General features: G+C 40.5%; 1 protein-coding gene across 12 annotated transcripts in view; it reads left to right on the forward strand.

The window, feature by feature from the left end:
• The window catches only part of DNAJC6 (DnaJ heat shock protein family (Hsp40) member C6), a 169,468-nt gene that overhangs the window by 143,528 nt on the left and 12,653 nt on the right, over positions 1-13,287 (forward strand). For all 12 annotated transcript variants that reach the window (XM_012442718.2, XM_012442725.3, XM_012442723.3 and 9 more), the window contains 4 exons: positions 2,204-2,638; positions 4,949-5,083; positions 9,222-9,290; positions 12,182-12,301. In XM_012442718.2, the coding sequence (XP_012298141.2) occupies positions 2,204-2,638; positions 4,949-5,083; positions 9,222-9,290; positions 12,182-12,301 (759 nt within the window). The remainder of the gene's footprint in view (positions 1-2,203; positions 2,639-4,948; positions 5,084-9,221; positions 9,291-12,181; positions 12,302-13,287) is intronic.

Consider the following 13,287-nt stretch of genomic DNA (forward strand, 5'->3'; position numbering starts at 1 on the left):
CTGGATGTGGTGATGCTCTATCTGAAATTCTTTTGATTGACCTTCCTCTGCTGTGTGAATGTAAGACAGTATTCCCATTGCCTGCAGGTTTCAGTTTGATGGAAAAATTGTTCATAAAATTCCTTTGAATTGAAAGACTTACTTTCAGAATTTTCTTTTGAGAAATGGAACTGGCAAACTCTTTAAATTTGGAAAACCCAGTGGTATCTGGACAGTAGGTAGATTCCTCATCCCCTACTGGTTTTTCTTACCTCTTACTTTCCTCACAGTGAGGGCTTTTAATAAAACTTCACTCTTAGCTCTCCACTGTCATTTTAGTAAATAATTTGGAGATAATTCCTGCAGGCTCTGAAATAGGTTTTAGCATAGACGCTCACTGTCTTGTCTGAACCTCCCAGAGCCAGGTATGTTTAGGAATGCAGAAGTTTTTGGATTTTAGAAGGGAGATATGGTACATAAACTGTATGTAACTCAACATCCCAAGTGATATCTCAGACAATAACCTATAATCAAACGTATTAATATTTCTGCAGTAGAACATATGAGATAAATGAGGACTATAAGTATCTTCATATTCATTCCTGTCAGGTTTCCGCCAAATGAATTCATGTCAAACTTAGGAAAGCCTTTCCCTTTTCATAGCTTTTTGCAGTTTAGAATTGGGAATAAAGGATGTGGATCCGTACTTGATTTGGAATGTGGATCTATCTGGCATTAAATAACAAATTTTTGTAGGAAGATCTGTCTCAGGGAGGGCTTGGAAAGTCACCCCTTCCCCAGAGGAGGCCTCTTTCCTGCTGCTCATTTTTTGCTGAAAGTACCCTTTTCAGGCTGGTATAAGGACCATTCAAAGCAGAGCCCTTCTTTTCGCTTTTTAAACGTGAGGTTCACTTCTGCTCCAGACTGTTGGAGAAAGGATTTGCTTTTGGGTACAGGACACATGGAGAAGTAAAGACAGTGAGAAGTGTCAGCAAAGGACTAGCAGATAATGGTTTGTACCCCCCACCCCAAAGCACCTAGCGTAGTGCCTGAAAAAAAAAATCAACATGTAGGTACTACTTACTGTTGATTGGAGTGATTTATAACATCGTCTCATATATTTCTCACAGTAGCCTGTGACTTAAGTACTATTTATTTATTTAGACACAGTTTTGCTCTGTAGCCCAGGCTGGAATGCAGCAGCATGATCTTGGCTCACTGCAACCTCTACCTCCCAGGTCCAAGTGATTCTTGTGCCTCAGCCTCCTGAGCAGCTGGGATTATAGGCACACACCACCATGTGCAGCTAATTTTTGTATTATTGATAGAGACGGGGTTTCACCATGTTGGCTAAGCTGATCTCGAACTCCTGACCTCAAGTAATCCTGTCTCAACCTCCCAAAGTGCTGGGATTACAGGCGTGAGCCACCACACCTGGCCATTAGGTATAATTTATCCCCACTTTGCTAAGGAGGAAACCAAGGCACAGAGAAGTAAAGTAACTTGCCCAGTGTCACAGAGCCAGTGAGATTCAGTCTTTGGCTGTCTGGCTCCAGAGTTCCTGCTCCTTACCCCTGTTGTACCAGAGCGAGCATAGAAAATCAACACCAAGACAAAAATATGCCAAATTGCAGGGTCTTTATTGCCAGTGGCCACGGAGGACTCACATCTCTCCAACTCATGGCCCTGAAAGGAGGGTGTCAAGACCTTTTATGACCATAAACCACCTCCTGGGTAGGGGTGAGGGTGAGGGGCTTCGGACATTCCGAGGGCCAGTGACCTTTAGACATTCCGATTGTTACTTAAGTGGTTTACAGAAGTCAAGATAAGCATTAGTTTATACATTGTCTGGGTAGGGTGGAAATTACAGGCCTTAGTTACTTATTACAAGTGGCAGGGGCCAAGATGCCATGGGTTTGGACTGCTTGCCTGTCATATTAGGGTTACAGAGAGCAGTTTCAACAGAAAGCTGAGGTATGGTCGAGGTATGCAGTTTATGGGGCTTTAACCATGTCACAGCCCTACACTCTACTGTCTCTCAGATGCTCAACAAGTGGTAGCTAAATACATCAAGTGAAATACATCAAGTCTTCCACTGGTAAGGGTCTGAAAGCCCTGTTTGCTCAGGGCAGAATCTTTCATTCTGGAATTATATACTTACGTTATAACAAAACCCAACAATGGTGTGGTCAACAACTAACCTCTTAATGCTGGCCTTCCTTAGATCAGAAATCAGAGAAGTCATTCTGTGAGGAGGACCACGCTGCCCTAGTGAATCAGGAAAGTGAGCAATCAGATGACGAACTTCTGACCCTTTCCAGTCCGCATGGCAATGCCAATGGTGACAAGCCTCATGGAGTCAAGAAGCCCAGCAAAAAGCAGCAGGAGCCAGCAGCCCCTCCACCCCCTGAGGATGTGGACCTTTTGGGCCTGGAAGGGTCTGCAGTGAGTAACAGCTTCTCCCCGCCGGCAGCTCCTCCCACCAATTCTGAACTACTGAGTGACCTGTTTGGGGGTGGAGGTGCAGCTGGTCCCACCCAGGCTGGACAGTCAGGAATGGAAGACGTGTTTCATCCTAGTGGACCTGCATCTACGCAGTCAACACCACGCCGCTCTGCCACCTCCACCTCCGCATCTCCAACCCTAAGAGTGGGAGAAGGTAATTTTTTCTGTGTTGCACTGTGCCTCTCAGATTCGAATTGCAACCTTTGGGCTAAAGAGGTGGAATTGAACTTTCCTAATAAGCTAGACTTTTTTGATTTCACTGAAAGTCTTTTAGATGTCTGTATCTTTATTTAAATAGAGAGCATAAGAGAAAATAGCATTTTGGTAGCACACTAAGGTAGTGTAAGAGTAGATGTTTGAGCTTCACACTCTTACTTCTAATTTTCTTTGTTTAGGACCTCAATCCCTGAGCTGTATTAGTTATGTCTGCTTAAACATATTGATTGATGAATTATTATTGAGAAACATAGCTAATATTTGTGGGGTATTTACTATTTGCCAGACATGGAATTTAATACTAAACATGATTAATTCTCATAGAATCCCAATAAATAAGTGCCATTCTTATCCCCATTTTATAGTTGAGCAAGTAGAAGCATAGAGTTAAATCAGTTTATACATTTATATGACTGGTAATTGACAAGGCCAGTGTCCAAACCTAGGCCATTTGACTCTAGAGCTTTTCCTCTGTTTTCCTATAATGCCTTCCCGAAGTTATAGTTTTCTAAATATACTTTGGCTATCCAGAGAAGGGTTTGGTTATTTGAAAATACATTTAAGTGACTCATGCCAGAAGCACAGCTTCCTAGAACGGAGCAGTTGGTACTAGGTAAGGAGTTTGAGCTCCTTGGGGCTCTGTTAGTTTCATTGTTTCAATGCCAGAGACTCAAACCTTCTACCACAGGTCATCTAGGATTTTCTGATGTTTATAAGACAGTGTAGTTGGGTAAGCAGAGATCCAGTACAGCTTCTGAAGAACCAACTCAAATCAGCTGCCCCTTGGTACTATCGCCATTACCCAAGATGACTTCACATTAGGAAGGCTAAAGAGAAATGTCTCAACTCTTCAGGCCTATAGTATCCTGTAAGAACTTTTTTCCCCCAAGCGTATCCTTCACAGAAGGCTCTGGGCTGGTTCAGCTGGAGGCTTCCTTCAGGAGTGTGGGTCTCAGAATCACACAGTATTGGTGTTGAGACTCAAGCTCCGATGTTAGCAATTGCTGGAGCCAGGATGTGAACTCAGGTGTCTTGAATCCCATGCCAAGGCTATTTCCTCTGTACTTCCTTCCATACAGTTTTTTTTTTTTTTTTTTTTGAGATGGAGTTTTGCTCTTGTTGCCTAGGCTGGAGTGCAATGGCGCAATCTCAGCTCACTTCAACCTCTACCTCCTGGGTTCAAGTGATTCTCCTGCCTCGGCCTTCCGAGTAACTGGGATTACAGGCATGTGCCACCATGCCTGGCTAATATTGTATTTTTAGTAGAGACTGGGTTTCTCCATGTTGGTTAGGCTGGTCTCAAACTCTCAACCTCAGGTGATCCGCCCACCTTGGCCACCCAAAGTGCTAGGATTACGGGAGTGAGCCACCCTGCCCGGACCTTCCACACAGTTTTAACTCACCAAAGAAAAAAAGCTCTGTCACGAAAACAATTTCCAAGATAGCCATAGTACTCGATGATTGCATTTGAAGACTATGCACCTGCTGTGACTCTCACGATTTCATTCATCATAGTTTCAGGTAGATAATGGCATTCCAGTGCCAGAAGGGGCCTTAGACATCAGCTAATTCTGTACCTTGTATTATAGACAATGAAATTGAGGCTTAGATATATTGATTGACCGAGGATATCCACTGGATTAGTAGCATACCAAGATCTAGAATGCGAATATTCTATCCCCCCAAGAGGAAGTAGAAAGAACACCAAGTCTAGAGTTAAAGACCTGGATTTGAATCCCAGGACTAATACTTAACTATCTGTGTAACATTATTGAAAAATCTTCTCAGTTGTAAAGTGGGGATAATACTTACATATTAGCATTGTTGCAAAGACTAAATTTTGAGCTCTTGTCTGGTCATGTTGGGCAGTTTTAATTATTGGAGAATGCCTCTAGTTTAACATAAATTGATATTTTGAATGTGCTAAGCATGGTAAGAAGGGATAATGGTAGTTAACAAATAAATCCTGCTGTTAGAACCAAGGTAGGATATATGGCTTAATAAGTTTTCAGCTAAGACTTCATTGGCATAATGCTCTCCTAACATCTGCTGGGCAACAGATTAGCATTGTGTAGCAGCGATGGTATTGACTGTGGTTCATCCAACAGATAAATCCAGACTACTCCTTTATCCACAAAGATAGGAAATTCTTGGAGTCCACTGTTAGCTCTGCAGGAAGTGACAATTCTTTGACATTTAGTGAATGAACTCACAGGACAAATAAATGTATTTGCCCATTGTTTTCTAGGTGCCACCTTTGACCCATTTGGAGCACCTTCCAAACCATCAGGTCAGGATTTGCTGGGTTCTTTTCTGAACACATCCAGCGCTTCCAGTGACCCCTTCCTCCAGCCCACAAGAAGTCCTTCACCCACAGTACATGGTAAGAAAGTATTTTATATTGTGTTCAGTGGAACATAGTTTTTTTGCAAGATGTCAGTAAATGCTCATATATAAAAGCACCCTTTGGGTCCTGTTTTGGTAAAATCTTCCTCATACATCTGTGTTTTTGAAATTAACAACTCATATTAACATATTAAAAGCTCTGAGCTGTCCTACAGGACAGAAGCCTGCTTAACTTTGTTTTGCTCTGCTTTCCTAAAACCTATTTGACTGTGGTATTCTTTTTTGCATTAGAGCTACATGGACAGAATTATAAATGACCCTTGATTGTAGGACTTAATCATTATTTTGTGTACCAATAAGAAAGAAAAAAACACTGCCGCTATGAAATGGCTGGAAGATACATCTTGGTTAGAGAAATCTTTGAAATGGGGAAACATATGTCTTAATAAAATATGTTAGTAGTCCACAAAATTGTTATTCCACAGAACAAAGTTTGGCGTATGATAGCCATTAGTTATGTGTGGCTGTTGATGATTCGAAATGCAGTTAGTCTGATTTGAGATGCACTCCAAGTATAAAATCCATGTGAGATTTCACAACTTAGTACAAAAAAGGCATGTAAAACATCTCATCAATATTCTTATATTGACCATTGATTAAAACAATATTTTGAACATAGTGGGTTAAATAAACTATAGTGTTAAAAATAATTTCAATAATGTCTTTTTACTTTTTAAAGTGGGACTAGGAAATATAAAATTACATATGTGGCCCAAATTGTGTTTCTATGTTAGAGACTTATGTTATATAGAAAAAATAATAATCACATCCATTTATAAGTACAAAAGTGTGTCAGATAGGTAGCATTGGTTAAAACTGGAGCTCTGCACTGAGGGATAAATAGCTTTGAGCCAGAGAGTTGTAGCTCATCCTGATGTTGAAGTCTGTTGAACATTATTGGCCACAACCTAGAAAGCGATGTATTGTTGAAGGCATCTGAGCTTGCTTGGAGAATGCAGTCCAGTCATCAGTTGACTTTGGGAAACCATGCCAGTGCAAAAGGAAGATGACTTTTGCAACACTGGTGAAACTGAAACTTGACTAAAAAAAGAGTCCAGGAGCAACCTTTATGGTTCTTTTCCAACTAGCCTTGAATCTCAAACTATTTTAAGTGCATCCACAGGACAACATACAAGAAATTCACCTCTCACCTATGAGTCATGCTTACTTGAGAGAGTCTCCTGATTGGATGTTGACTACCTGTGGGAGGAAAGATGCAGGAATGTAGGGTAGAGTTGGTTTTGCTCACTCATTTAAAATGTTAGGCCATGCCATTGCTCTGCTCAAAATGCCTCCCCATTTCACTCAGCATGAAAACCAAAGTCCCTGAAATGGCCTGTGTAGGCCCTGTATGCTCTCACATCCCAGTGCCAGTGATCTCATTTCCTATCCTCCCCGTCTTTGCTCTCTGCATTCCAGCTCTGCTGGCCTCTTTGCTGTTGCACTGGCTGTATCCTCTGTCTCATACTCTTCCCTGGCATCTGCATGGCTAAGTCCTTCACCTCCTTCGAGTTTTTACTCAAATGTCACCTTCTCAATGGAGTCTACTCTGATTCCTCCATTTCAAATCACAACTCATCTCCCTGCCCTACTTTACATTCACCCTTTGGTTGTACTTAGTAACTTCCAGTATATGCAGTAATTTACTCATGTGTTAAATTTTTTTTGGTTATCTCTCTCTCTCTTCATTAGAACATGAATTCCACAAAGGCAGGGAATTTTGTTTTGTTTACTAATGCATCCGTAGTGCCTAAAAGAATTACTGGCACGTAGTAGGTGCTATCTTTCCAGTGTTAAATATAAAATGAATTAACTCATTTTTTCCCATAAAAGTTTATTTGATGCACGGTGATAGTATCTATAAGGCTATACGTTTTCCTGATTTTAATACTTTGAAATTATTGTTTTGACAAGAGTACTACCCTTTGTGTCCCATGGACGTGGGTGTTCATACTTGGCAGCTTGGCAGTTTTGGATCCAGTTTTCTGTTTCTGATGAGCTGATTAGAACATGATGTTTATCATCCACTTTAGGCCAGTTAGCACTCCTTTGTTTTGTGGTTACATTTCTCATTTTGGCCTGTATTGTGCTAGTGAGTGAAAATAATTTTCTCCTCTCCTTGTTGGGAAAGCAATGATCATTTCACTGTAACTGAATCAATTCACCATCTTGATATAGGATAGAATATAGATGACACTCAGAAGTCTGCTTTGTGAGGTCAGATTGCCCACCTCCAAATCCTCAGGGTACTTCCCCCAGGTTTCTACAAGGCATTGACAATCTCTTGTGAAAATTAAAAAAAAAAAATTACTGCCTTTGGGCTCAACAAATATTTATTGAACATCTATTTTGAAGAGAATAATTTCTTGGGACATGGTGTTAGAAGAACAAATAAATAATTATAATAGAAGGCAAAATAGAGACTAAAATACTGGGTATTTTTCCGTTATCTTTCCCTTTATCTATTTCTGTCTCTCTAACAGACCTTAAGTTTCTTGAGGATAGGCCATGCATCTTTTAGTCTCTGTCCCCTGGAGTGGTGTCTTGCATGTGGTAGGTAGTCATAAGGGTTTGTGGGTTTGATTAGCAATAAATTTGAAGTTCTGATGCCCACTTCTGCATCTTAGTTGGATGTAAGACTAAGATCAGAGCTTGAAGGAAATCAGATAGAAAGTATTAGCAAAACCGTCTAACTTCCACCTCAGTGGAATGCGTTACTGTGGAAAAACAGAAGGGAGAAATAGAAAAGAAAGAATTATGATTGCTGATAATGGCATATTCTTTTTAACGTAATGATGGGAAGGTACTAGATGTCTCGGTTGGTACTAAGTAAACAAAACAACTTAATAAAAGATTTGGAATGCTAACCTTGGTGCCTTCTGGTGCTGGTGGTGGTGTGCGTGTGTGTGTATGTGTTTTAAATCCCAGTTGCAATGTCAGTTTAGTATTTGCATTTTAATCATTAATTTGTGTGGGCAAAACCTAGAGGTGCCTCAGAAAGAAATTCTTTCTTATGGCATCCTGTTTCCAATATAGATGTGGAAAAAACTTACTACCAACATGTAGTCCTCTAGTACACCTGATTCCTTTTAGCCAAATATTTCTTTTAAATTATATGTCTGGAACTTCAAGGGAGGTCAGAATGATTTATTTTGAAGCTGTCCTGGGTTTATTTTGAGCATCACAGACACATCCCTGACAACCAGCCTAGTGATGGCATATAGCCAGTGCTCAGTCCATGTTCTGCCTGACTCATCATTCTCAATTCATGTCACAGCAGAGAAAACAAAATGTCAGTCTAAGTGGATCATGCCTCTATACTTGTTCATGCTTAGCAAAGGTAAACTGAGTTTAAGGTATTTTCCTCCTCTTTTCTTTTTCTTTCTTCCTTTCTTTTTTGTTTTTGTTTTTGAGAAAGAGTCTCACTCTGTTGGCCAGGCTGAAGTGCAATGGCACGATCTCGGCTCACTGCAACCTCCATCTCCCAGGCTCAAGCAATTCTCCTGCCTCAGCCTCCTGAGTAGCTGGGATTACAGGCATGTGCCACCATGCCCAGCTAATTTTTGTATTTTTAGTAGAGACGGGGTTTCACCATGTTGACGAGGCTGGTCTTGAACTCCTGACCTCAGGTAATCCACCTGCCTCAGCCTCCCAAAGTACTGGGATTATAGGCATGAGCCACCGTGCCTGGCCTCCCCCTCTTTTCTTATTGCCCACTGACTCTGTGTTAAGTTTAGAGGTGGGACACACATGCGATAGTTCTTTCTTGCTTTCAAGTAGGACTTACAATTGAACGGAGACAGACACATGCTCAGTTATAACTCAAAGTGTGTGGATATGGAGGTAAAACCAAAGTGAGACAAAGCAGGAGCAGAGACAGATAATAAGTAGTTTCTGTCAAGCCTCATGTGAACAACCATAGGTGAAGGCAGAACATGTGGAGTGTTGCAGAGTGTGGCGAGAACGCAGAAGCAGGAGTGGATTTCTTGAGATCTTGCAGGGGCCATGCAGGCTTCTGGGATGGAATGGCATTATCCTGTGTGAACTCAGAAAAGTGGGTTCTGGGCTCTCTTGTTCTCATTCTTTTTCTTTCTTTTTCTTCTCCCCATTTGCAGCTTCTAGTACACCTGCTGTGAATGTTCAGCCAGATGTTTCTGGAGGTTGGGACTGGCATGCTAAACCAGGTAAAGGTCAGCAGGTTATTTTCTGCATACATTTAGCTAATTGCAAAAGCATAATCCTTACCCAAGATGAAGTGAGTACTTGCAGAGTATTGTGGCCTGCCTGTGTAATTTGTGTCACTTTTTCCTAAAGATTCATATTCTGGAAGAGCTTTTCCCAATGCACTTGATGACATGTTAGTGCTGCTTATCATACACCATTTAACTTTTCTAAGTTTCATTTGCTGAATGTCTATCTTGATGATAGAATCAGATGGATAAGGATATATATAAAACTCTATCACTTGGAAACTTGGACTTTTTGGCAAGTCTGAGCCTCAGTTTTCTTATCTGAACAATGGGGATAATAATTTTGGTCCCACACAATTGGGTAAGTTTAAGTAAAAAAACTTGTATAAGAATTTCTGGCATAGTGTAGATGCTGACAAACGTGAATATTCTTCCTTTTTTACAAAGTACTTATTTCAGGGCTGGATTTGTCTGTGATAAATAAGGTCTTCTCCTCATAACCACTATGGCATTTATGGAGCTGTCTTGTGTGACTGCCTTCCTGGCACTGAGCAAGTTTACACGTGCACATACAGACACATACACAATGGGCTTATCACAACAACTTTCTGAAGCAGTTGCTGTTTCCTTTCTTTTTTTATTGTAGCAACCCCCTCACCACAACATAACATTTACCCTGCCAATAGTTTCCAAGTGTACAATACAGTATTATCAGCTACATGCACTTTTTGTTGTGCAACAGATCCCCAGAACAAACCCATCTCCCCATTGACCTTCCCACATAACTAAAACTCTACACTCACTAAGTAACTCCCTACCTCCGCCTCCACCAGCCCCTGGCAACCACCGTTCTACATGAATTTGACTACTTTAGATACCTCCCATAAGTAGAATCATACAGCATTTGACTTTTTGTGACTGGCTTATTTCAATTAATGTAATATCCTCAAGGTTCATCTGTGTTGTAGCATGTGACAGGATTTCCTTCTTTGATTTTAATTAAAAAAAGTGTTTTGGCTGGGGTATGGTGGCTCATGCCTGCAATCCCAGCACTTTGGGAGGCTGAGGTGGGAGGATTCCTTGAGACCAGGAGTTCATGACCAGTCTGGGCAACATGGCAAAACCTCATCTTTACACAAATACAAAAATAAGCCAGGTATGGTGATGTGCGCCTGTAGTCCCAGCTACTTGGGAGGCTGAGATGGGAGAATTGCTTGAGCCCAGGAGGATGAAGCTGCAGTAAGCTGAGATTACACCACTGCACTCCAGCCTGAGTGACAGGGTGAGACCCTGTCTCGAAAAAAGTTTTTTTTTTTTTAATTGACAGATAAAATTGTATGTATTTGTCATGTACAGTGTGATGTTTTGAAGTATACATACACTGTGGTATGGTTAAATGTAGCTAATTAACAAATGCATTACCTCACATGGTTATCATTTTTGTGGTAAGGACATTTAACATCCATTTTCTTTGAATTTTTCAAGAATATAGTAGATCATCATTAACTATAGTCACCATGCTGTACAATGGATCTCTTGACTTATTCCTTCTATCTAGCTGTAATAATATATCCTTTAACCAGTGTCTCCTCATCCCTGCCCTACCTCCAACTACCCCAGCACCTGGTAACCAGCATTCTACTCTTTATTTCTATGAGACCAACTTTTTTAGCTTCCACATATGAATGAAAACATGCAGTATTTGTTTTTCTGTGCCTGGCTTATTTCACTTGACATAACGCTCCCTAGGTTTATCCATGTTGTCTCAAATGACAGGAATTCCTCCTTTTATGGCTGAGTAGTATTCTATTGTGTATATATACCATATTTTGTTTATCCATTCATCCATTAATGGACACTTAGGTCGATTCCGTATCTTGGCTGTTGTGACTAGTGCCGCAGTAAGCATGCGAGTGCAGGTATCTCTTTGATATACTGACTTGATTTCCTTTGGATATATTCCTAGTAGCAGGATTTATAAATCATATGGCAGTTCTATTTTTAATATTTTAAGGAACCTCCAAATTGTTTCCCGTAATGGCTGTACTAGTTTACATTCCCACTAACTGTGTTCTTTTTCCTCTACATCCTTGCCAACGTCTTTTGTGTTTTTTTTTATAATAGCGATTATGACAGAAGTGAGGTGATATGTCATATTGGTTTTGATTTGCATTTCTATGATGATTAATGATGTTAGTATTTTTTTATACATCTGTTTGTTTTTAAACATCTATTGGTTTTCTTCTGGTTTTCATCTGTATGTTTTCTTCTGGTCATTTCATAGTTTTCGGTCTTACATTTCAATCTTCAATGGATTTTGAGTTGATTTTTGTATATGGTGAGGGATAAGAGTCTTTGTACCCTGTTGCCTTCTTACTCCGTTGATAGTTACCTTTGCTGCACCGAAGTTTTTAGCTTGATAATTGTCCCATTTGTTTTTCTTTTGTTGCCTGTGATGTTGGTTTCATATTATTTCTTATTTTTTAAAACCAATGGTAAAATGCTGAAGCTCAAAGATGTTAAGTAAGATTCCCAAGGTCACTCAGGAATTGGCAAAGCCAGAATCCAGATCCAGACCTAACTTCAAATCCCATACGAAAGAGTGAAGTCAGGTGACATGAGGACCTGGAAATAAACACTGGAAACAATAGTTCACATTTGTGTCCTGGAAACGGCATCTGTCTTTTCTGTGTTCTGTGTTCTGTCCTCGTTCAAGGCCACCATTCACCGGGGTCAGGGAAACAGGGTCTAGCAACTTCTTAGACATTTTTAAACCCTGTCCTAATTTGCCTAGGTGACAAATGAACAGTAACTTTGGAATTCTGAATTACAGAATTCAGCCTCAAACAACTAACTCATTTTCAATGACCTTATTTCCTTTTCAGGAGGCTTTGGAATGGGAAGCAAGTCAGCTGCCACCAGCCCAACCGGATCCTCGCATGGTACTCCCACCCATCAAAACAAACCCCAGACTCTGGATCCTTTTGCTGACCTTGGGACACTAGGTACAAACTCAGATTTGTTTATGTTACAAATAACATTTACTAATAGCTCCAAAGCCTCAAATCTCAGTCTTTGGTGTTATAGCAAGCTGGTGTTGTCACCTGGAACCTCAAATAGTATGTATTCTTAAGCTATCCTCTGAAATCTGAGATTAGCTTTTTAAAAAAGGAAAATGGGGATCAGATATGAGATTAGAAATCATCTTTATTGATTCATTTCTCCTGTGCCTAATTCTGGATGTGTAGCATGAATAAAGTTAGAGCTTTCAGGGGCTCATAGCTACAGAGTGTGGCTGCACAAAGGTAATGTATAGGGAGATGGTATGAGACAGGGCTGCTGAGATGGATTTGTGCCATGTGATGCCACCATTGCAAAATGCTTACTGTGCTGTGATGTTACCTGTGAAAGCTTCACACCCTTCCCCTTCTCTCCATTAACTGTGATGCTCTTCGGTCAGTTTGTAAAATTCTATACAGAAAATAGACTCAAGTATCCTATTTCCAGAATATTTTCACCATATGTTAATAGTTGTTATAGGATAAGTGTTCTGGGAGCAAGTGAGTTTGAGAAACACTGGTTTCAATGGATTTTGATTACCACTAAGAGGGATACAGTATCCAGAGTTCTCAAACTGATTTCACCAAGGAGCCTATTTTCAAGGAGGGATTAATTGGACTGCTGCTGCGTTCTGAAACCTTTTCTTCTTCCTTTTTCCTTCCTCCTCTAGGGCAGTGCCGATTTGTTACATAAGGATGGGGGAGCCCTGACACAAAGGTTTATCTTGGCCATATTGATAGTTTACGATCTCAGAAAGCCCTCCTGAGGCATTTAGAGCCAGATTGAGGGAATGCGCGCCTGGCTACCACTGTTGCCTTATACCTGTGTCAGCATCTTTATCTTCCATGCTGTGCTATTTAGATGTTTTTCGCTTTTAAGAACTCTCAAAATTATTTTATGCAGTCATTTTCTTCTCCACCTTTCTTTGTAT

Source organism: Aotus nancymaae, unplaced genomic scaffold (genome assembly GCF_030222135.1).
Source record: "Aotus nancymaae isolate 86718 unplaced genomic scaffold, 86718_ANA_hifiasm-v0.15.2.pri h1tg000007l, whole genome shotgun sequence".
NCBI classification, from domain to species: domain Eukaryota; kingdom Metazoa; phylum Chordata; class Mammalia; order Primates; family Aotidae; genus Aotus; species Aotus nancymaae.